At 37.4% G+C, this 22,892-nt stretch overlaps 1 protein-coding gene across 4 annotated transcripts in view; it reads right to left on the bottom strand.

The window, feature by feature from the left end:
* Positions 1–2,448: 2,448 nt before the first annotated feature.
* LOC306849840 (AP2-associated protein kinase 1-like) overlaps positions 2,449–22,892 on the bottom strand; it is a 62,892-nt gene continuing 42,448 nt past the window's right edge. The window contains exons 13-19 of one of the 4 annotated variants that reach the window (XR_013782379.1): positions 21,927–22,105; positions 21,712–21,798; positions 15,964–16,032; positions 13,759–13,914; positions 13,165–13,281; positions 11,436–11,974; positions 9,286–11,388 (exon numbers count right to left, since the gene is read on the bottom strand). Coding sequence is in view for 3 of the 4 variants with exons in the window: in XM_079385188.1 (XP_079241314.1) it covers positions 2,857–3,626; positions 13,165–13,281; positions 13,759–13,914; positions 15,964–16,032; positions 21,712–21,798; positions 21,927–22,105 (1,378 nt within the window). In the remaining variant the exon portion in view is untranslated. Of the gene's footprint in view, positions 3,627–7,870; positions 11,975–13,164; positions 13,282–13,758; positions 13,915–15,963; positions 16,033–21,711; positions 21,799–21,926; positions 22,106–22,892 lie in introns of those variants that run through there. The other 3 variants (XM_079385188.1, XM_079385187.1, XM_079385186.1) reach the window with 3 other exon arrangements.

Below are 22,892 nucleotides of genomic sequence, written 5' to 3'. Positions count from 1 at the left end.
TCGGTGCCTTGCTCAAGGGCACCTCAGTCGTGGTATTGAGGGTGGAGAGAGCGCTGGACATTCACTCCCCCCACCTACAATCCCTGCCGGCCGGGGACTCGAACCCGCAACCTTTGGATTACGAGTCCGACTCTCTAACCATTAGGCCACGACTTCAGTGGCCACATGCAGTGCACAGTTCAGTTGGTCACGTGGGTTCGTGAGTGCTGTTTTGCAGTTTTTTTTTTTTTATTGAATGCTTGAAGAAAAACAACAAAACAATAAAAATTGTCATCGTCAAAACACAACAATCCAACAACCACTAAATACAAAAAACTGTGAAAACAGTCAAATATTGCAGTATTACAATTTAAAATAACCTTTTTCTATTTGAATATAGTTTAAAAATTATTAATTTGATGCAGAGATAAACTTTCACCATTAGTCCAATCTTCAGTGGCACGTGATCTTTCAGAAATCATTCTAATATGCTGTATTAAGCAATACAACACAACGGCACCATTTAAACAGGTTTCATTTATTAATACATACACATTCTACACCAGTGAGTGTTTTGCATAACTCAAGTATTTCAAAGATTCATTCAAAAGCCCACCAAACAATCGTGGCTGTTTCGGCATTACACATAAAAAATATGAACAATCCCCAATCTCAAACTCATATAAACCACCTTTCCACAAACAGCAATATGGATACACAATTAAAATCCACCCCTTGTAATAGAAACTTTATCTCATAACTCTTAGTGTCAGTGAAAACGTGTGTGATGCACCTGCCTAATTCTTACAGGTGTACTGAAAACCTATGCAGTAAAATAAACGTGTTTCATGGGATCAGACTGAATATGAGCATATCTGCATGTACATACATTTTGCAATTAATAACTGATTTAGTGTATATTGTGACAAGCAGAGATAACAGCGTCTTAGTACCAGAGCTGCCTGTGTTTAAACATAATAAAGGGAACGTGTAGTGTGTATTGAGAACTAGAAATCAAATATTACACTGAACATAAATCACATTCTATTACAGTCGTGTGCAATTTAATCCAGCATCAATTGGATTTAATGTCCAGCTGTTTAATATGAGCCCAGCACTAATGTGCTTAATGAAAAACATCATAAGATCGTTTTAAACACTGTATACTAGAGTTGCACTTTCATAAATATACCGTGCACTAGATTCGGTGTTGCTTGTACAATATTTAGAGCTTATATCTGCTTACTTTTCATTGGCTTTCATGCTAAACATGATTATCAGGAAAATACTCAATTGGAGCAAACTCTTGATGAGTCTAAATGAAAAAGGCCATTCAGCACATGGATAATCTAAAAGGTTTTTGAAAAAATAGATTTTAAAACTGTCAGACATAATGTCAAAATTGCAATACCTTCAAGTTTTTGCAGACAATTTCTAGTGACTTTTTTTTTGTGAAGGCAAAGTTTGACAGTTGGATGCGTTCCACATTCAGCTGTGAAAATATCACAAATACGCATAGCTATAATAATGAATCTGACAGGCATAACTTGTCCAGGACACATTTGACCCTAAAATCAAAAGCAAAAAAAAAAAAAAAAATTTATTTTTTTTTTGAATGAAAATTAAGCTTATTTTAGGACCATTAAGATTTTACACACACACATGTACGCATGCACATACACACGCACATTACATTTTATAGGGATGCACGATATTGGATTTTTGCCGATATCCGATATGCCGATATTTTTCAACTCATTTTGGCTGCTACCGATATATTTCCTTTTGTTTGGAAACAACACGAAGTCTCTCCTGTGCAGAAATAAGCAAAATATTTTTTAATTTTGGTTACTTTTTAACAAGAACTTATTCGTTGGAATTAAATACACAATAATGAAGGATTTTTGACAGTACATTGAAGCTTTGAAAATAACTATAAATAAACTATATCTCAATCGCTGCATTTTTCCCCCCAGAAAGATACTGCATGTATTAAAAATCTTAACTTTAACCCAAATATTTTATTTTAAGATTTAACTTTTTTAGATGTCTAAAGCTAAGGAGTTGTAAAAATTCTGAAAATTTAAAGCCATTATCGGCCGATTCCGACATCTGTCCGATAATATCGTGCATCCCTAATATTTTATTTAAAATATAAAGCACTTATGTAAAGTACACATGATAGTTTATTTGAATTTATTTAGATTTTTATATAAAAAAAATATAAATGTAAATAAAATAATTTGGAGGGAAACTTTTAATGAAAAGGATACAATTTGGTGCTTAAAACCGGTTTTCTTTTACATTTGGAGTGAAATGTGACCTGGATATGACGGTAAATATTTAATTTAAAATGTAAAGGTATTTTCACAGCCTAGTGAAATGTTGGCTGACACCTTTGTGTGTGTTTTGAGAAACAAAATCAACATATTTTATCAACAGAACGTTTCCTGTTTTGTTTTTTTTATTAAGATGTACGACTCTGCCAGATCTGAGCTATACAAAACTGTCTGCATACCACGATAGTAGAAGTACCATCGGTAAACAGATGGCGAATAATACAAACATTTCATAATAGTGGAAATAATTTTCATAATAGAAAACAATCCAACCTTTTTGTAAAACAACATGCTAAATCAGATTTCTGTGGACGTGGTACATACGCAGGACAGAAATGAAGCTTGACAGCATGGGAATGATCTGAGGTAGCAAAAGATGTCACACAATCAAACGCTGACCCAGAGATAGACAGCCAGAGGCTATAAATGTGCTTCATTCTTGAATAAATTACACTCAGTATACAGCATTTTATTATGGTAAGCTCAAATCTTTTAGGGGACAAAAGTATTACGGTGCGGCTTCACAGACGCCGTTCTCTCAGCGTTTATCATGGCAGCCCTTAAGGTGGAAGGGCGCTGAGACGAAGGGGTCAGTGGAAGTCCCATCAGACGTCAGACTGTGAAGATGCTCACCGCTCGGACTGTGTTCAGGCTCTGTGTTCACAGGTCCTTCGTAGTGTCTGGAATACTTAGAAAGTGCCTGGGGTCGAAAGGGCAGAGGGGTCACTTGGCCAAGGATGCTCTGGTCAAGGGAAGAACCCGGATGGGAGTGTAAAAATCCCGGCTGGGCCGCCGGATTGGTGTAAACCTTTCCAGAAGCTTCCTTCTTTCTACCAAAGGGCGCCTGGAGGAAAATATCAGCCTGTTGAGGCTGGGCTGGAAAACGAGGAAACGGCGCATTGGCGAACACATCCCCGTCACCGTCTACATCTTGTCCGATTCGAAACGGAGCTTTGGAAAAGACGTCGACGCTTGCATCTGTGCCTGCATGTTGGGCTTGCAGCTGTGGCGAGTGGTTCAGAGAAACCAGCGAGGACTGGTTTTCATCGGGTTCCTCGGATTGGGAAGACATCTGGAGGTTTCTGGAAGACGTGGGACTTTGGTCGTCATCGTCATCCGAGTCTTGAAGTAACGGTCTGGAGCCACTACAGTCCAAACTTGGCGTTTCTTCGCCGCTCACCTGTGACCTCCCCCCTTCTTTTTCTCCATCGTCTTCATCGCTGGAATGAAGGCAGCCCTCCTCCACAGAGTTCTCGAGGTCATCTCCCTCCAAATGCGATTCATATCCATCACTCTTGCTTCTGGCTTCTGGAAAACAGAAAACCGTAAAAAGCTAATTCATTGTTAGTGACATTTTTACCAATACGCTACTGTATGAACAAGTGCTGTCAAACGATTAATTGCATCCAAAATAAAAGTTTGTTTACATAATATATGTGTGTATACTGTGTATATTTATTATGTATACAGTATATAAATACAAACACATGCATGTATATATTTAATATGTTATATGTTGTAATTCAGTGAGGGAGAAAAAAAAAAGTAAAGTACATTACTCAAAATTTCTCATTTTGTGTTCCGCAACGTCAAACAGGTTTGGAACAATGTTATAGTATGACATGATGACAGAATTTTAATTTTTGGGGGCTAAACTATCCCTTAAGATGAAGATCTATATGTTTAAGATTTAAACAGGATAGTCCAACCAAAAAAAAAAAACAAAAGTCCATCATCTACTCACCCTCATGTCGTTTCAAACCTGTATGACTTTCTTTGGTGGAAGACAAAAGATAATTTTAAGATCGTTGCCAACCAAACAGATTTGGTGACCATTGACTTCCACCGAATAGAAAAAGGCATTTTTCTAAATGTTCCATAAATGAAAAAGTCATACAGGTTTGGAACATGGGAGTGAGTAAATGACAGAATTTTATTATTTTTGGGCAAACAAGTGAATAAAATTGAGAAAAGACAAATGATTAAGCATTCATTTACACAAGATGGCTACACAACGAAGCAATAGAGCAATACAGCACAAATAAAGCACATTCTACAACAGTATAAACCACAGAAATACAGTACTACTAATGCCACAAACAGTCAACATCTACGACAGCTACCACTGACAAACACAAACCTTGTTTCCAAAAACAGTCACTATTAGCCCTTCAATAAACCAAACACATTTCTGAGAAATGTCAGAAGTCTAATGGTTCCTTATTTTCAGAAGGCTGTCAATTTCATAGGCAATTGTGATTAATATATTAATAATATGTATATTGACAGCCCTACATTTGTCTTTTGTTATCCCACTTCCATTTAGTTTTGATGTGAATTTCTGAAAGTTGCGCTAGCAATAGACAGCTGACCCTAATAAGCATTGAAAGCCATGGAAGCAAGGTTACAGAAAACACAATGACTGAACTGAGATCAGAGCACAGATGGGAGTCTTACCTTTAGGATGAAGGAAATGGTTGGCATTAAATTCAGGATTAATACAGCAGCGCACTAAGATTTAGTTAAAACAGTGCTGGCATCCTAACACACTGCACAGATCATCGGTGTAAAATGTGCTTTTGTTTGCAAATATATACTCAATAGCACTCATGAGGCAGGATGCAAAGTCTAGCAGAAACTAGACTTACATGATAGCAATATATGAGAAATGCCACTTAACCTAAAGCGTAAACACCTGTGCTACTGAATATGTACTGATTTGAAAAAGACCAACATTTACAATGCAGAACAAAACTCTATGAAGTGGCCTTAAAGAGAAAAATTAAATTTCTCTCATTTATACAACCTCACGAGTCATGTCTGATTTTCTCCTGTAAAACATGAGATGATATTTTAAGAAAAGTCTCTATTTTCGTCCATAAAAAGGAAGTCAACGGTCATTGCAACTGTTTGGTTACAAACATTCTCCATAGGAAAAAAGAAATGACAGGATTTTCATTTGTAGGGAATTATAAATATAGTACTCATATTTTGAATGGATGCTGTTTATCAGAAGTCACATAAAACTATATTTTGATAAAAGGACTGTTTGAAAAGTATTACTAGTGAGCTAAATCTCAATCCCTCATTGAGCAATATGCTACAATTAATAATAAGGACAAAGTGCCTGTTACTATAAAAAATTATTTTAATTACAACATGGGCATCCTTAGTTACAAAATTTAAAAGGTGAAGAACAGAGCAAAGAGTGAAAAAGAGTGGGGTTATTTCAGTAAACGAATTCAGAATTAAGCTTATTAATAAAGTCCTCAAAAGCACTCATTTAAATGAAAGGCAAAGCATCATCTATCTCAGCATGAATACATACTTGTGCAAGATAAATTGAAAATCATTACCATTTTATTGCCCATCAGTCTCCTCCAAACTACCAACACGTTATTCACATTGTAATGTAATTTATTCCTGTGACGTAAAGCTGTATTTTCAGCATCATTACGCTAGTCTTGTGTCACATGATCCTTCAGAAATCATTCTGATATGCTGCTCAAGAAACATTCCTGATTATCATCAATGTTGAAAACATCTGAAACTTTTTTTTTTTTTCAAAAGACTTGTCTTTACGGTTACTTTTGATCAATTTAATGTGTCCCTGCTGAATAAAAGTACTCATTTATTCATTTTTTAATCCTATTGACCCAAAATTTTGAGCTGTAGTGTAATGGAAGTTAAGTGAAAATCTTCTGTAAAGTCAGTGCATTTGAATGTGGCACATACGACACAGATTAGGACACAACTATCTGTTCCCATCTACACTTTTATTTAATATCCTTCTTTTCAGAATTTTCATTAATCGCATAAAAACAAAGAATTTGGCGCTCGATAACATACAGAAAATTGGATAAAACCATGGCATTCCGGTATAGATAAGACTTTTTTGTTGTTGTTGTCATTATTTTCTCCTGACATGGGCTCTAATACACACTACAACACAAGACAGACGTCAGACTATTTAGCCACAGCGCTAAGTGCATATCTAAGAGTAACATGAGCACTACAGTCAGATTGCATAGGTCAGCCACATTAAAACAAGCAAAGGGAGGAAGAGGAAATAGAAAAAAAGATTTGATAACACAGAAAACTTTCAATCTCATGACAATGGAATGGTGGCTAATTCGTATGAATTTGTACAATCTCATTTGTACATTTTCGAACAATTTGCTTACGTCCCACTGAAGGCTAGGTTTAGGGTGGACGCTCACGCTTATGATTTTTTGGAAAAATTGCATGTTTACAACAGGTACAAATTACAGTGCAAATTCATACAAAATCGGCAAAATAGTTATATTTTCTCATGAGATCGGGTAGTAATATTACAGAACAATGTTCTACCGATGCAACATTTGCACAAGCTTCAAACAAAACAATGACTCAAAATAAAACAATGCTCTTAGCATTTAACAAAAAACATTATAGTATACTCTATATAAGCAGTTACATTGCAAAATAAATGATTCGGTTTATTACAGCTTCCACGCATCTAATTATGAAAATCCAAACATCATACAGTACATATAGTACAGAAAGACATATTTCCTTATATTGAGCTCTAATATGGTTTTATATTTGATATGTGATGCTAAATGTGTCTTTGACATGTCGGACACCTGCTGTCTACACAGCAGTGTAACATCAGCTTTAGGACAGTGATAGACTGATATATAAAGGCAATATTTCACCATTTTGAAATTGCTGACATAAGCAGATAACTATACTACCCGCTCAGCTGATTAACAAAAAAGTTAACTTGAAGGATAATAAGCTATTTCTGTTGTCAGCTTGAGCGCATGTGGAGTAAAACAGGTGTTTAATTTCAGGAATTTACAATATTGTATGTTTAATTTTGTAATTAGATTGTATTTTAGGATTATAGGTATTAATATCAGCATTATGAAGCACTGCTTTCTAGAAATTTCATTTTGTCAATTAATTTCTATAGCACTTTTCCATAACATGTCAAGTCATTTGTGATTACTACAACTTGCAGTCAAACGATTAATTGCGATTAATCGCATCCAAATTAAAAGTTTGTTTACATAATATATGCAGGTGTACGGTGTTTATTTATTATGTATATATAAATATACACACATACAGTATATATTTCGAAAATATTTACATCTATATACATTTATATATATAAATTTAATATATAAACAACATTTTTCTTAAAGATATACATGCATGTGTTTGTATTTATATATACACATAAACATACACAGAACACACTCATATGTTATGTAAACAAAAACTTATTTTGGATGCAATTAATCGCGATTAATTGTTTGACAGCACTACTAAAAATTAATTCTTGTTTGATTCAGATAAGAGCAAATTATCTCCAGGGGTGCGTTTCCCACAAAACATCGGAATTTGCGGATTTACTACCACAGTATGATGCATCGTTGGAGAAATGAACTTGCTGAAACGGTTTCCTAAAACAGTAGTAACATGTTCGCACCTCTGTCATTTGAGCCATGCTTGTTCTACAGTATAGGACTGACATTAATGATGTCATGCACACATAATTAATTGATTCAATTAGTGTTGTTTTATTATAGTTCATTTACACAAAACAACAGTAAGCCATTCATTTTTTAATCAGATTTACATGCAGTATTTAATTGGTGCACGCTTTATATTCTAATAATGCAGCAGTTTTCTCCACTTCGATAACACCTCCATAGCGAACGTGGCATCTGAGGACTGTTTGACTATTTTTGTTTCCCGTTTTGCTTTATTTGATTATTCATGCTTCTAATCCTACCTGTTCTCATGGCATATACGTACCTGGGGGCACGTTTTAGCGAGACGCGAAATACGTACCAATAAGTGCATATCACTGCAGTTTCCAAAAGAAATGAACACTAGAGGCAGTAAAACTCTGACGCCTTTTCACACAAATTTACAGAGTTTTGATTAAAGCAGCGTAATTTTCGCACAATTACTTGAAGAATATCATGTTATGACTTCAAAACAATATTAATATACTGGGAGATTTGAAAACTGATGCTTTTGAACGTTAGCATCGCACATATCCAGCTTCATATCTATGTTCATAGACGGTAGGTTTGTTCGGTAGCTTACGGAGACGTACTTGAGAGGCGAGGAGCTCCGGATCGAATCCCGTGTAACTATGGTTCGACAAAACAATTCAAATCTGCATATAAGGAAGCTCAAATAGCACGGTTGCATCAACAAATCAGTTTTGCATTTGTTAACACTATCGGGTAGGTTTAGGGTTGGGTTTGGTGTAGGGCATATGTCCAAACAAAACAGAGCATTCATTTTTAGCGACGATCCCCGGTCATTTGAATTCTGAACCGCTGCAATATATAGACTACCTGAAGCAACGTAATAAAAACACAGCAATACGTACCTATATCAAAGTTATAAAAACATGCCAGGATGTATGCATTGAACCCGTGTTTTAGCTCCACTCAGTGGACATTTCTCTTTGAAACTGTAGCGAAACGTGCAGTAAGGTACGCAAAAACGGTCTCGCTAAAAAGTGGCTCCAAGTACATTTATGCCTTGAGACCACAGGTCAAGAGCTGTAGTTGCAACTACAAAAATTTACAATGCAAAGAATATTCTTTGGAACTACAGTACGGTTTCAGGAAACTGTAAAACTAGCAACCATAGTTGGCTAACGATGATTTTGGGAAACACACTCCAGTTGTGAACCAGTTTGAACACAAAAGAGCTGATTCAACTGAACAAATCGCTTACAAACCAGAATCACATTACTCAAAATAGATGTAGTAGTTAGACAAAACTAGGAGAAATTATATTCATTGCTGCATTATCTCTGACTTTGCAAAACACAACTTTACACTTTCCCAAAAATCTGTATTGTCTGTTGAATAACACAATTTGGTTGACAACTAATTATTTTCCGGAAGTAACTCAAGAACGAATCATTGTTTTATTTGAATCTCTTATTTTTGGTAAATTTCACATAGTAGACGAGACCTCAGGAAGAGCAGTCCATCATAGGCTCAGTCTAAACACAGTTAACATAGAAACCTTACAAACACATATCTATTATAAATTGAAATCTTAAGAGGTTAAGATTCAAAATAGAGGTTCGTATTCGAGGAGGTAATGGCTAAAAATAAATAATGCCTTAAATGCTGCTTACAGGCACAGCTCATGTAACAGCTTATATTCACATTTATCATTTCAAGCTTGATAGAAGAAATGTTATTGAACACTGAATCTTTTCAAAACTGATAGTCGCTATAGTATATTCAAGTTTATCCAAAACAGCCTTCACATGACAGGCTCAGAGCAGAAACACACAGGCAGAACGTGACACAACTTTGTGCTCTAACATACACATACATATTACATTTATCTTGAGAATAATACATTTGTACAGAATGTACAAACTGAGAATCTGTACAATCACAGCCTAATTTACCCTCAATATGATGGATGTTTTCGTTTCATCTACATAGTGCATTTACCCTTTATGTGTCTTTACATAACTGGATTGAAATTATAAATATTAAATGTATACTATGAGGGTTGTACAGGGCACAATAATTGTCAGACATAGCAAAAAGCAAAGAAAAAAGAAGCATGGGGTATAAATGTAAATGTAAGTAAAAGAAGAAATGAATGAAGTAGAAGAGACAGAAAGACTGAAAAAAACCAATGATGGGATGAAAGAACATTACAGAGACGGCAAAGAAAAACACCTCGACAGGTGTTCATTTACAGCAGTTCATATGTTTGACTGGTGATGATGTCTGCAGGATAAACTAAATCTAATAATGTGGGTGGGAAAGTTTTAACTTTACGACACATGCAAGTATGTGAACGCTAACACTTCTAGCTAGGCTCCATTTCTGTTTTATTGGCACAGGCATTTTAAGGTAGCTATCAGCTTTTTGAGTACTGATACCAACAACACACCTTACTAAAGTTTGCAGTATCATTCAAAAGTTTGGGGTTAGTAAGATCATTTTTTTCTTTTTTGAAAGTAATCAATGCTTTTATTCAGCAAGGATGCAATTAATTTATCAAAAGTGACAGTAAAGACAGTAATAATAATTTATAATATTTCAAACAAATTGTTATTTTGAACTTTTGATTCAAAGTAATCCTAAACGAATACAATTTCTCACAAATATGGATACATTTTTGAATCGCTGGGTTTGCTGTAGTTTATGTATAATTTGAAATTCCAAAGAATTTCTCATTTCTTTAAACAGCAAATCTGACATAAATGTGGTAATAACATGGTAATACCATGATAATTTTTTTTACATCTTTGCACATTCACATGCTGCTAAGATGTCATTAATTATATGCGATGTGTGACCCTGGAGCACAAAACCAGTCTTAAGTCGCTGGGGTATATTTGTAGTAATAACCAAAAATACATTGTATGGATCAAAATGATTGATTTTTCTTTTATGCCAAAAATCATTAGGACATTAAGTGCCTTTCCTACTGTAAATATATCAAAGCTTACTTTTGATTAGTAATATACATTGCTAAGAACTTCATTTGGACAACTTTAAAAAGTGATTTTCTCAATATTTAGATTTTTTTGCTCCCTCAGATTCCAGATTTTCTAATAGTTCGGCCAAATATTATCCGATCCTAACAAACCATGCATCAATGGAAAGCTTATTTATTCAGCTTTCAGATGATGTATAAATCTCAATTTCAAAAAAATTGACCCTTATGACTGGTTTTGTGGTCCATATAGGTTTATTCGAAAGACATTCAATGATAAATGATTCATGAGCTTAAATTCTACTGGGTCAAAATTGACTTGTGAATACAAAAGGTATATGCTGATTTTGAATGAGCAAACTACCAGCAGGATCATTTGACCCTGAAGACTGGAGAAATGATGCTGAAAATTCAGCTTTACCACAATAACATTTACTTACTTAACTTTAGTCATTTAGCAGAAGCTTTTGTCCAAAGCGACTTACAAATAAGAAAAAGTAACTAAAACTAAAAGTTACAACTCTATAAATAATTTCACAATATTGCTGATTTTACTTTATTTTTATCAAATGAATGCAGCCTTGGTGAAGATAAGAGACTTCTTTGGAAAACATTAAAATATCTTACCAACCTCAAACTGAAGTGGTTTAAATCAAATCCCTTCCTGCATTACTTCTCATTGAATAGTCAGTTTTATTTTGAAACGCCACATGATTGAAGATGAAGAATTTCATGTTGTCTTTAAAGAGCGGTAATCAATTGAATTTTGACTTTCGGCTTGATATCACTCCTAGCTGAGCCGTATATTTTGGCAGTTGACATAAATAATCAGTGGTTTCCATGTTTTGACATCCTGAAGCATAAACAATGATAGTGATGAGAATGCTTATGGATCAGCAGAAGAGAGACATACAGCAAATGTGAAAAGAATGTCAAAGGGAAATGTGCGCAAGGGTGGACAGGGTTTATGGGACTACTTCAGATTGAGGTTTTTAAGCTCTCGCTATATTTGTAAGAATTGCACGCTGCCCTCTCCCTGTCTCTCTATTCATCTGCCTCTCTCTGTTTCCTCTACAAGTCGATGAGTTGGTCCACCAGCAGAAGGGAGCGTGCCAGCGAGGGCAGACTGGTCTCAGAACTGCCGCTGTTGCTGCGCGAGTGACCACCTAGAACATGCCGGAAAGAGGAAAACAGAAAGAGTGAGGGAGAGAGAGAGAGAGAAAGGAAAGGAGGTGAGAAACGAGAAGTGTGAGAAAGAATGACAATGAAAAGATGTTGACGGAGGGTGAGTGAGGGATGAGGGGTGAGAAAAGAAAAGAGGAAAGAGAAAAAGCAAAAACTAGATGAATAGTAGGAAAGAGAAAACATAAAACGCTAAAAGATAACAGAGCAGCATCAAAGTAAGGATTATGTGTGGGAATAGCGGAATATTTTAAAGAGCATGGCAAGAAAGAAAAACAAAAGCCCCCAAAAGCTTAAAGTCTTAAGGGTGAATCATGTTCACTGTCATGCTACTCATAGTTCATAGGTCATAGTTCGCATTTTAATTTAATATATTAATTTTGTTGTGCATGACTCCCACTTACTTGAACATTTTATGGATAAAAAACCAAGTCGTATTTCAACCCAAAATCAAAAGATACAAGCGATTATATTTTGCATGAAGAAATGTAAGAAATTCAAGCCAATTTTGTTTTTTTTTGACAGTTAGGCACATTTTCCCTCAAACTCATTAAAAACTACTGTCAAAAGTTTGGGGACAGCTAAATTTTTTAATGTTTTTGAAATTCTTATTATTATTTTTAAGTTTTTTCAGGATTTTTGAGGAATAGAAAGCTAAACAGAACAGCTTCACATCTGAAATCAAAACCTTCTGTAACATTATAAATATATTATTTTACTGCCACTTTTGATCAATTGAATGTATCTTTGCTGATTAAAAGTATTAATTTATTAAAAAAAAACAAAAAAAAAAAAACTAATTGACCCCAAACTGTACATACTATAAATATATAAATAAAAATATATTAATTAAATGTTCAAATTATTTTATCAGTATTTTTATTGAGAATAACTACTGACAATAAAGGGTAAACATATTTATTTTGCCTTTTTTTTCTTTTGATTTTGGGGTGAAATATGATCCAGACATGTTTTTTGTAAGACAGAGTGAAGACCGTTTGTGATGCAAAAAAGTGTTTCCTATTCTGTTTCACTACTCCAGTCCAGGTTTAATAATGTCAAAGACGCCAGTGTCTAACAGTAAAAAAACAGTTTCTGTTTGATAAGTTTGCAACCATACTTCTACACTTGTGCTCTCTTCCAGAAACGTTTGCTGTTATCTGAACTCCCTTACCTTGGCTGGAGCTTTTGGAGATAAGCACTGGAATTGGGTCAAACTGGTTATCGGCGCTTTGGTCCCCAGTCTCAGAGGACTGGAAGCCTGAGAGAGCCTGGTGAGCTGGATCAAAGGCTGCAGGAAGAGGTTAGTGCCACAGCAGACCGGCAGAGACAAAACAGGAAGAAAGGAAGAAAGTTTGAGAGAGGGGACAAAGACAGTGACGAGTATAGATAAGCAAGAGCAGGTGGGTAATGTAAGTAATGTCCCTAGATGAGTATCAAGAGACTCTCAGAAACATGGAGTGCTTCATTTGTCGAGGCCTATTCTGAGCACAGAGCACAAACCATCTTCACCGTTTGACTCAGCATGTTGACTAATTTCATTTATTTGCTCAAAATCTAAAACCATTTCTTAATTATAATTGGTTTCTATTTCATCCATCCATCCATCCATCCATGTGTGCATGTATGTGCATGTATATATATATATATATATATATATATATATATATATTATATTATATGAAAAGGGCAAATTTTGCCGAAAGCAACAAGTTTGCACCCCTGCATATACGACATGCAATGAGGTGAGTGTGCATATGTTTCTTACCCTGGTGGAACTGCCCACTACTCAAAGCAGTAGTAGTAAACTTGTCCATAGATGGTGTAGGGAGAGATGAGGGGGATGAGGCCAGTATTAGACCCCCAGTGGAGGGGTGGGAGAGAAGCGGCCCATCCAAAAGAGAATCTTGTCCAACCAAAAATTCTGGAGGACACAGGGCAAAGCGTGAAGAATAGAGAATGACAGAGAACAGAGAGATTAGTTACGAGAGAAATAGATATTGAGAATACAGAGAGTGCTGAACAAAAAGACATCCACAAAGTTCAGATGCGACAGATAAAATAGAGTGCAAAGGAAACACGAAGAGAGAAAGGTTGAGGAGAAAGTGGCAGTGAAAACTAAGAGAGAAGCTCTGCAGTAGAAGTGGAAAAGGTCCACAATACTCTCTGAAAGCATGATTTTACATGATGTGTTCTGAATGAGCCAAAACAAACTAATATCTGCTGTAGTCTTCATTTTCTGTCACAGTGGAGCAACAGTTTAGTAAAAAGAGACTGCACACACACCTAAAATGCTGGCGTGTTTAGAGCAATACATCTAAATTTGTTTTATTTTTTCCCAAATTATGTTTTATTACCCCAAATTCTGAGTTTTCCATTTTCCATTTGGTGGATTCTGTTTTAAAGTTTAAATACATTTTAATAATCAAAAAGGATGTCTAATCAATTGCATTCGTAAACTTAAATTCAATCATTTTAGTGCCCTACGGTTTTTTTTTTTTTTTTCCTAAAAGTTATATGCTATCTGTTGTATTTTTTCTGGATTCTGTGTTTTATGATTTAACACTGTAAATTAAATTTGAACATTTACTTTAATATTTATAACACAAAAGTGTTGCACAATAGAGGTTTACAGTTACATTAAAACATGGACATAAAATTGTGATATTCCTTAACAATATAACTGTATTATACACTGTCCTATAAGTACAATTTGAGATATATATATATATATATATATATATATATATATATATATATATATATATATATATATATATTTTTTTTTTTTTTTTTTGTATAAACTTTTATTTTGACAGGTTGTATTGAAGACCCTTGAGTTTGTATGTGATGATGTTTTATCAAATGTCCTCTTATAGTGTGACCATGAGTACTGCAGACTTTATATCTGAATAGCAGTCATTGTGTGGTTTGATATTCACAGACACTAGTCTATATCACGTGTGTACAGTCTTATTTATTCATCCAACTTTTACCAAATTCCCCATTATTCAGTAAAAAGAAAAATGTAAGACTTCTGTATATTCCACTCAAAAATAATGGCTTTTTGGGGGCCACAACGATATCAGTTAAAATATCTAATTATGCATGCAAATGAAACAAATAACTACTAAGTACAGCCAACTGGCCCACAAATAAGAGACACACTCAAAATAACCAATGAAGTAACGTGATACACACTGGGATGTAGTTGCTGTTTGGTCACCAGGTGGCTCTACTGACAATATAAACAGACAAAATAACAGTCCAACTTGGATTGCGTCCATCAATTTCAGGAAAGGTGACACAGCACTTTGTGGCTTTTAAAGAAATATTCTGTGGGTCATCACCCTAGTATGACTAACAATGTGCCATTGTTCAGTCTTTTTGCTGCCTATATAATTAAGTACTGATCATTCAACCAAACCCCTCCACATGTTCTCATCAACAAGCGATGACAAGTTATATCACTGCTAGGTGAGGTCATGTGCTTATTGTGCAGAACCCATCAGCTTGTTTTCATCAGTGGACACACTTACTGCTCTTATTGATTCTCTTTTTTAAGAACACTATGGTGAAAAGGATTTGCTGTATTTCCCGGCACATAGAAAATGTAGTAAATCTAGAGCAGGAAATGTGCACTCAATGAAATGATAACACGCTATGCCTTATTCAGTGATCACAAACCTGTGATCTATCAAGCACCATGCAACAATGCATTTTGCTTCAGTAGTGGTCTGCACTAAAGCGCAATACTTAGAGTAAAGGGTTTGTTTAACACCATAACCATTTACAGGAAACTTGTTTCATTCTAACAGCCATGCTACCTACTTATTGTGCTGCTATGGAGGTTCATAACTGGCAATAATTATATCATTCAGAACACCTTGCAGATTTCCCCAGCCTAATGTCAGCAGATTCAGTGCTTCAGTGTACGCTAAAGAATAGAAATCACATTTACAGAACTGCTGACCTGGTAGTGCAGCTGACCCAGGGTCAGTCTGTAGAGGATCCAGACCAGAGATCAGAGAATCCATCCCGGCTGCAGAAATATAAAGAGAAAATGAGCAAATATGATGCTTTGTGTAGCAAAGGTACAGGTGAGAGAGATGGCCATGGTGACATCAATTCACACCATGCATGAAGTATAGCACTCTCTAAAGCAGATCTCTTAAATATAAACAGATGAAGACAGAAGTTTACAACAACTATACAGATGGAGAGATGAGACTGCGGTGAGGTTGTAAGCACAGGACAGACAAGGAGTAGTCATTAAAAGGGACGATTAGGGACATCCAGGAGTTCCAGGTGTTACTCTGAGCTGAACTGAGAAAACAATCAACATTAAAAGACCAACGGAGACCAATGAAGGTCAATAACGCCATGTATGGGTTGTGTGGTTATAGCCAAAAAAACAATAAAAAGACAAGCTGCTGGTTACCATGACTACAGTCTGCAGGGCTGAAGGGGTCATTCAAGGGAAGGTCAGGGAGAATCAGGGAGGAAGAGGGCTCTGGAGACTTCAAACCCTCAATCAACTTCTCTACTCCATGAGAGAAGAGGACACAGTGAGGAGAACGAAAGAGGCGAGAAGGAGTGAGGAGGGAAAAAAAGGAGAGGAGTCAGTAAAGAGAGGTGAAGAGGGAAGTAAGGAGGAAACAGTGAGGACAGGATGAGGGAGATGAGACAGTTAGAAGAGGAAAGAAGACAGTAGGGAGAAGAGAATAGACAGTGAGGAGGAACGGAAAGAGTAAGGAAAGGATAAGGGAGAGGAAACAGTGAGGACAGGAGAGAACACAAGGAGGAGAAGAGAACACAAGGAGGAGAAGAGAACAGACAGGAGGAGAGGAGAGGAGAGGAGAGGAGAGGAGAGGAGAGGAGAGGAGAGGAGACAGTACGGAATGATAAGGGAGAGGAAACGTGAGGAGAGGAGAGGAGAGGAGAGACAGCAAGGAATGATAAGGGAGAGGAGCGGAGATAGTAAGGAAAACAGAAGAAAATCAGTAGGGACAAGAGGAGGACACAGTGAGAAACAGAGGAGAGAGAGGAGAGGAGAGGAGAGGAGAGGAGAGGAGAGGAGAGGAGAGGAGAGGAGAGGAGAGGAGAGGAGAGGAGAGGAGAGGAGAGGAGAGGAGAGACAGCAAGGAATGATAAGGGAGAGGAGCGGAGACAGTAAGGAAAACAGAAGAAAATCAGTAGGGACAAGAGGAGGACACAGTGAGAAACAGAGGAGAGTGAGTGAGGAGAGGAGAGGAGAGGAGAGGAGAGAGTAAGGAATGATAAGGGAGAGGAAACAGTGAGGAGAGGAGAGGAGAGGAGAGGAGAGGAGAGGAGAGGAGAGGAGAGGAGAGGAGAGGAGAGACAGTAAGGAATGATAAGGGAGAGGAGCGGAGACAGTAAGGAAAACAGAAGAAAATCAGTAGGGACAAGAGGAGGACACAGTGAGAAACAGAGGAGAGGACAGGAGAGGAGAGGAGAGACAGTAAGGAATGATAAGGGAGAGGAGCGGAGACAGTAAGGAAAACAGAAGAAAATCAGTAGGGACAAGAGGAGGACACAGTGAGAAACAGAGGAGAGGAGAGGAGAGGAGAGGAGAGGAGAGGAGAGGAGAGGAGAGGAGAGGAGCGGAGACAGTAAGGAAAACAGAAGAAAATCAGTAGGGACAAGAGGAGGACACAGTGAGAAACAGAGGAGAGTGAGGAGAGGAGAGGAAGTGAGGAAACAGGAGTTAAGTAAAGTGTTGCTCATAAAGGCCGTTTCACACAGAGCGTGATGCGAAAAAGTGAGGCGAATTGTCGACGAATGTTGCTTTCACACCAAGCGCGAAACAATTGATCGCCTTCTACTTATTCATGCATGCCTGCACACTAGGTGGCGCCGACCAACAATGCATTTTTCCTCAGATATGTGTCTTGTATATGGATTTAACTTCGCCCGCTGCTCAATATACAGCATTAAATTAAGATAAAGTTTGGTTCTATGCCAGAAACACAGACCATCTATAATGCTTACAAGAAAATATCTTAAAATACAAACAGAAGTAGCAACAAGCCACATTTTAAAATTATGTACGTTAATTAATGTTTTTGCTTAAAACCCACTTTAAACCATCATCGAGTGCTTGTTATAACTGATTGTGATCTATAGTTTATTATGATTCTATAATAGGCAGACAAGCCCTCTTTGTATGTTTAATAAAGCCACACTGCTTATTGTCATAAACATCCTTTATTGTTATGAAAATACCATGAGCTGCATACAAAACACATACAGAAAATATATCGTCATAATCATGTCTAATTGCTTTCGTATTTCATGTGTATGCGTATTTCACTCGATTTATTTTTTTAATACGGAAGATCTAGAGAGTGAACATGCTCTGACTCATAACACTCGCACACGTGGAAAAAAAACGGACACTCCAGATCACATAATTCAGTGGAGAATTAATAGAAATTATATTAAGAACGTGAGAATACATCTGTTCTCAGATCCCAAAGATAACAAGAACTCGGCCTCCACTCTTCTCTCTTGGAATCGCTCGGGATACTCTTTTTCGGTGTTTGTTTACACTGGTTTTTGAAACAGCGCCACCACTCTTTGCCTTTTTGTGCAACAGCAGCTGCTCCACGCACGTGATCTAAGCTCAAATCTGATTGGGCGACAGGAAAAATAAATAAAAATCGACACGCGACGGAAAAAAAAATCTTCGCTTTTTCGTGCCACAAATGATTGCGCCTGGTGTGAATAGCCCCATTATAGGGACCTATTGTTTAGATTCAAAAGCGTCATCACTCTGAACATTCGTGCCGAATTTTCACGTTCAATGTGAAAAGCCCTTAAGGAGTTAAGAGAGTTAGTATAAGCATTCACCATTCTGAAGAAATATAAGAGCACAAACTACTTTAACTGAACAACCCAAAATAAATAAACAAATAAATCCTTTAAAACAAACATATTAGAAGGATAAAAGACAAAAGCAAAAGTGGAGGTTTTTCAGAATGGCGTATCACCATACTTCTTGCACTCTTCAGAATGCAGCATGTACTGTATATATTGCATAGTATGAGCATTTTGGAATTGCCAAATGATCTACCACATTTGCTAGAGCATGCAGTAACAACAGAATGCACTTGAATTCTGAGGACCACAGGTGTAGCACACTACAGTTTGAAAGAAACCTATTATTTGTGTTAGACAGACAATCTTTATTTCACAGGCTCAGGGTTATAACTTAAGCTGGAGGAGGAGAAAGTACTCGTCTACCAGACAGGCTATTAGTTCAACTGGCAAACGGTCAGAATGGTGCAACTGTCACGGTTTCATTAAATCAGATGCATGCGGATCAGTTGAGAATCGGACTTGTTACGGTGCTGGAGTTTTACTCACAGTCTTTGTGATAGAAAGGAGGACTTTGGGGATGAGGGTATGGGGAGAAGAAGGGGTACTCAGGTCACAGAACAGCAGAACGCTCGCTTTCCCCCTTTCACTAGGGCAGAGAGTCAACCATCAACCTTTAAACATGAACGAAGTCAAGAAAGTTCTTCAAGTTTTAAAGTTCAACTGCTTCTGAATAAACAGACACAACTAAATTGTTGTGAAAGATTGCCAGGGCATACCCACGCAGTTTCTTGTGTATTCTGAATAGTTTTTATCATATCGTTATGCAGCTTCTGGGGTGTCCTGGATGGTTGCTAAAGTATTCTTGTCTCAATTGGTCCCTAGATATGGCAAATAATTATGTCAGGAAAAGTGTGCGTGTCATACATCACCATGGAGCTAGAGTACACATGCATCCCACGGCTCTCAAAAGGTTTACCGGAGCCTTAAATTTACCCTGCATGATCTGGTGTGTCATCAGATTCAGAGAGGATTACCAGACTGTGCTTACGTAAGACCTCCAAGCGCTAATCCACTCTCTCTGTTTTCTGCAGAGAATCACCATGCATGCATCTCTTTTAGGCAAGGCATACAATTTTCATACACTTTTGGGTCAAATTCTGACTCTTGCAACTCTTTTTGGAGTTGAAGACTGAATTTCAGCTTTGCTGTGTGTGTTTTGATGTGCAGTGTACGGCAATCGGATGGTCGGATGAATTTCTGGCAAATTCTGATCACCCCCCGTGAGGGTATCGCACAGTTGAGGTGGCGCTACAAACTTACTGCCCTAAATTCAGTGTTTTTTCCCTCAATGCGCCTGCATGAAAACAGAAACAAAACCATGGCGGGTTCCGGGTTCCACATGTTTATTTCGCACATTTAGTGTGAGCAGCCAAGACGCAGCTTGACGATTGGACCATATAGTGGGAGAACATAGATCCTGAGCTTTGGCTTGATGTTACATGTGATTTACTCGCACAGTGATAGATGGTACTTAACAAAAATGTTGCTGAAATTGCACGGTATGTGCCTGGCTTTACACACAAATTCTAAAACTAAACATCTAAAAGAGAGAAAAGTAATCCTAAGTATTTTTTGTCATTTAAAATGAGTTATATTCTCGATTTCGTCTGTGAAAAAAAGTGTTTTAAGATTGAAATTATGTCAACGAAATTAACACTGGTTTCAAAGATTAACAAAAGTGTGTTTGGAATGGCACGAGGGTAAGAATGATGACAGAATTTTCATCTTTGGGTGAACTATCCCTCAGAGGTTGCTAGACAGTTGCTTACTGACCCGTGTCAAAAGAACCCAGCCCCAAATCTCTATGACAGGGGTGTCCAATCCTGTTCCTGCAAGGCCACCATGCAGCAGAGTTTAGCTCCAGCCCTACTTAAACACACTTCAACCAGTTCATCAAGGTCTTCAGGATCACTAGAAACTTCCATACAGGTGTGTTGGAGCTAACTTCTGCAGAAAGGGGGCTCTCCAGGAGCAGGACACTCGTGCATTATGATGTTCTGGTCTCTGAATATGGCTCAGGCTCCTCCTTCCATATAAGTCTAAGAGGTTTTGATTTTGAAATAGTACAGATCTTCTCAACCTTTCATGTGAGTTACTCACCAAAGTTTGTCTAAATCCCTAACCTTAATTTTGCGCAATACTGAAAAAGCCTCATCGAAAGAAGAATTTACAAAATACTGTGAAGAGAAACTATAAAAGGTCTCAATCCCCCAATAAAAGCCTTGATCAAAGTTTACCCTTTAACTGCATCTGATTACTGACACCAGTGTTTATCCACTATGTTTCCAAGAAAGCAGGTGGAAGTAGAGTGCCCTATCTGTCTTTATCTCTATAAATAGGGAGAGGGAAGGCTTATTGTAAGGCTGCCAGCAGGTGAGATGCACAAGTCACTTTATTTCTGGAAGGCTCGAGGAGGTCAAGTACATTAACTGCTTTTTAAAGTCACTGAAAAAGCCAGAGTGTTTGAAAGTCACAAATCAACATTCACAACCCATTTTACTTCTGGTATGTTTCTGGGTGAAACAGGATATTCAAGGGTGGGACATGTCCATTGGGATTACATGGATTGTGGAAAAACTGGCATTCCATTCCAGAGTTTGCAGTAAAATGTGAAGGACTATCCCCCTTTCTGAAAATCCACCGGCACCCGTTGGTTGAAACTCTTCCAGGTTCTGTACAAGTTCACAACATTCATTGCTTTGAAAGTGGAAAAAAAAACTAGTTTTGCATTGCGGTTGTGTCTTAAGCATTACCAGACTCCCAGCAAGCATTGGGAGAGACATAGAAAGAGACAGATAGAGAGATAAATAGACTGTACCTCCTGCCTGGAGAAAGCCTTTATTTGAAGACACAGACTGCAACCCAGAAATCAGATTTTCAGGGCAGGATCTCTCGGCTGTCTTAGCTGCAAAGATACACACACATACACAGTATATCTGTAGTCTCTCTGTAGAGGGTTGTTTGGACAACAAAGAAATACTGTGCTAAATATAACTTGGAAAACTTGATTTCATATATATACATTGGTTTTACCATCCAGTTTGGCAAAATCCTTGTTGAGAAGCTCTTCCGCTGTGAGTTTAGAGAAATTGTCATCACCAAAGGGGTTCCAGGATGTTGGGGCTCCAGCTGAGGGTCCCGAAGCCTCCCCTGACTGATAAACACTCTGCTGTGATGAACATGGAGAACCAGAGGGAGTGGTGCTAGCTGACCTACAGCAGAGAGAGGAAAATAGCAATGCTTCAAAAAGTTCCACTTAAGTGTTCTCACATGACCTCAGCATGTTGCATGCTAGTGGTGTAGAGTTATCATCTTTGAAATATAAACTATTTGCATTTTCAATATGATTTTTGCATAAAACTCCAAGGCTGTGACACACTAAGCTGACAGTCGGCTGTTGGTCAAAGTTGGGCCATCGTTAGTGTCTTTCAGACCCATTTTCGCAGTGTGTTCCAAAACATTGGCACTAGTTGGACCACGATCTGAGGCTTTTTGGCCGATTGAGCATGTTGAATGGCCAATGGGTGGTCAGTAAGAGAGATCACTCTGACTGGCTGTTCAGATTAGTGAACCAGTGCATAAGAAGAAAAAACGAAAGTGATGGAAGCAAACAATTTACAGTGCAAACATAGAAGGTTCTTCTTATTGTACACCTTCAATTTATCTCACCATTCCAATGCGTAAATATTTTCATGAAGACATGGCTGTTTGGGATGTAGAAAGTGAAGACCAACTGATCCAAGATTCATAATCAAAATGGTAAGCAAGCACCCACCCAGTCCGAGTTTCTGTTGCCCATTTTGAGGGCAGAATATAAAATACTGCCACCTGCTGGTCTGGAGAGTTACAGTATTTTCTCTCATGCAGGTGCAAAACGTACATGCTTTTTAGCTGTTGGCTAGTCTTTGTGTTCAAATGTGCAAATGTTTGACACAAGCGACAACACAGCTGGTGTTTGTCGACTAAGTTATTTGATGTCGGCTTGATGCGTCAAGCCTT

This window comes from Barbus barbus (assembly GCF_936440315.1).
Source record: "Barbus barbus genome assembly, chromosome: 29".
Classification (NCBI taxonomy): domain Eukaryota; kingdom Metazoa; phylum Chordata; class Actinopteri; order Cypriniformes; family Cyprinidae; genus Barbus; species Barbus barbus.
Note: the sequence above shows the minus strand (reverse complement) of the source record. Positions and strands in the feature narration are given on the sequence as shown.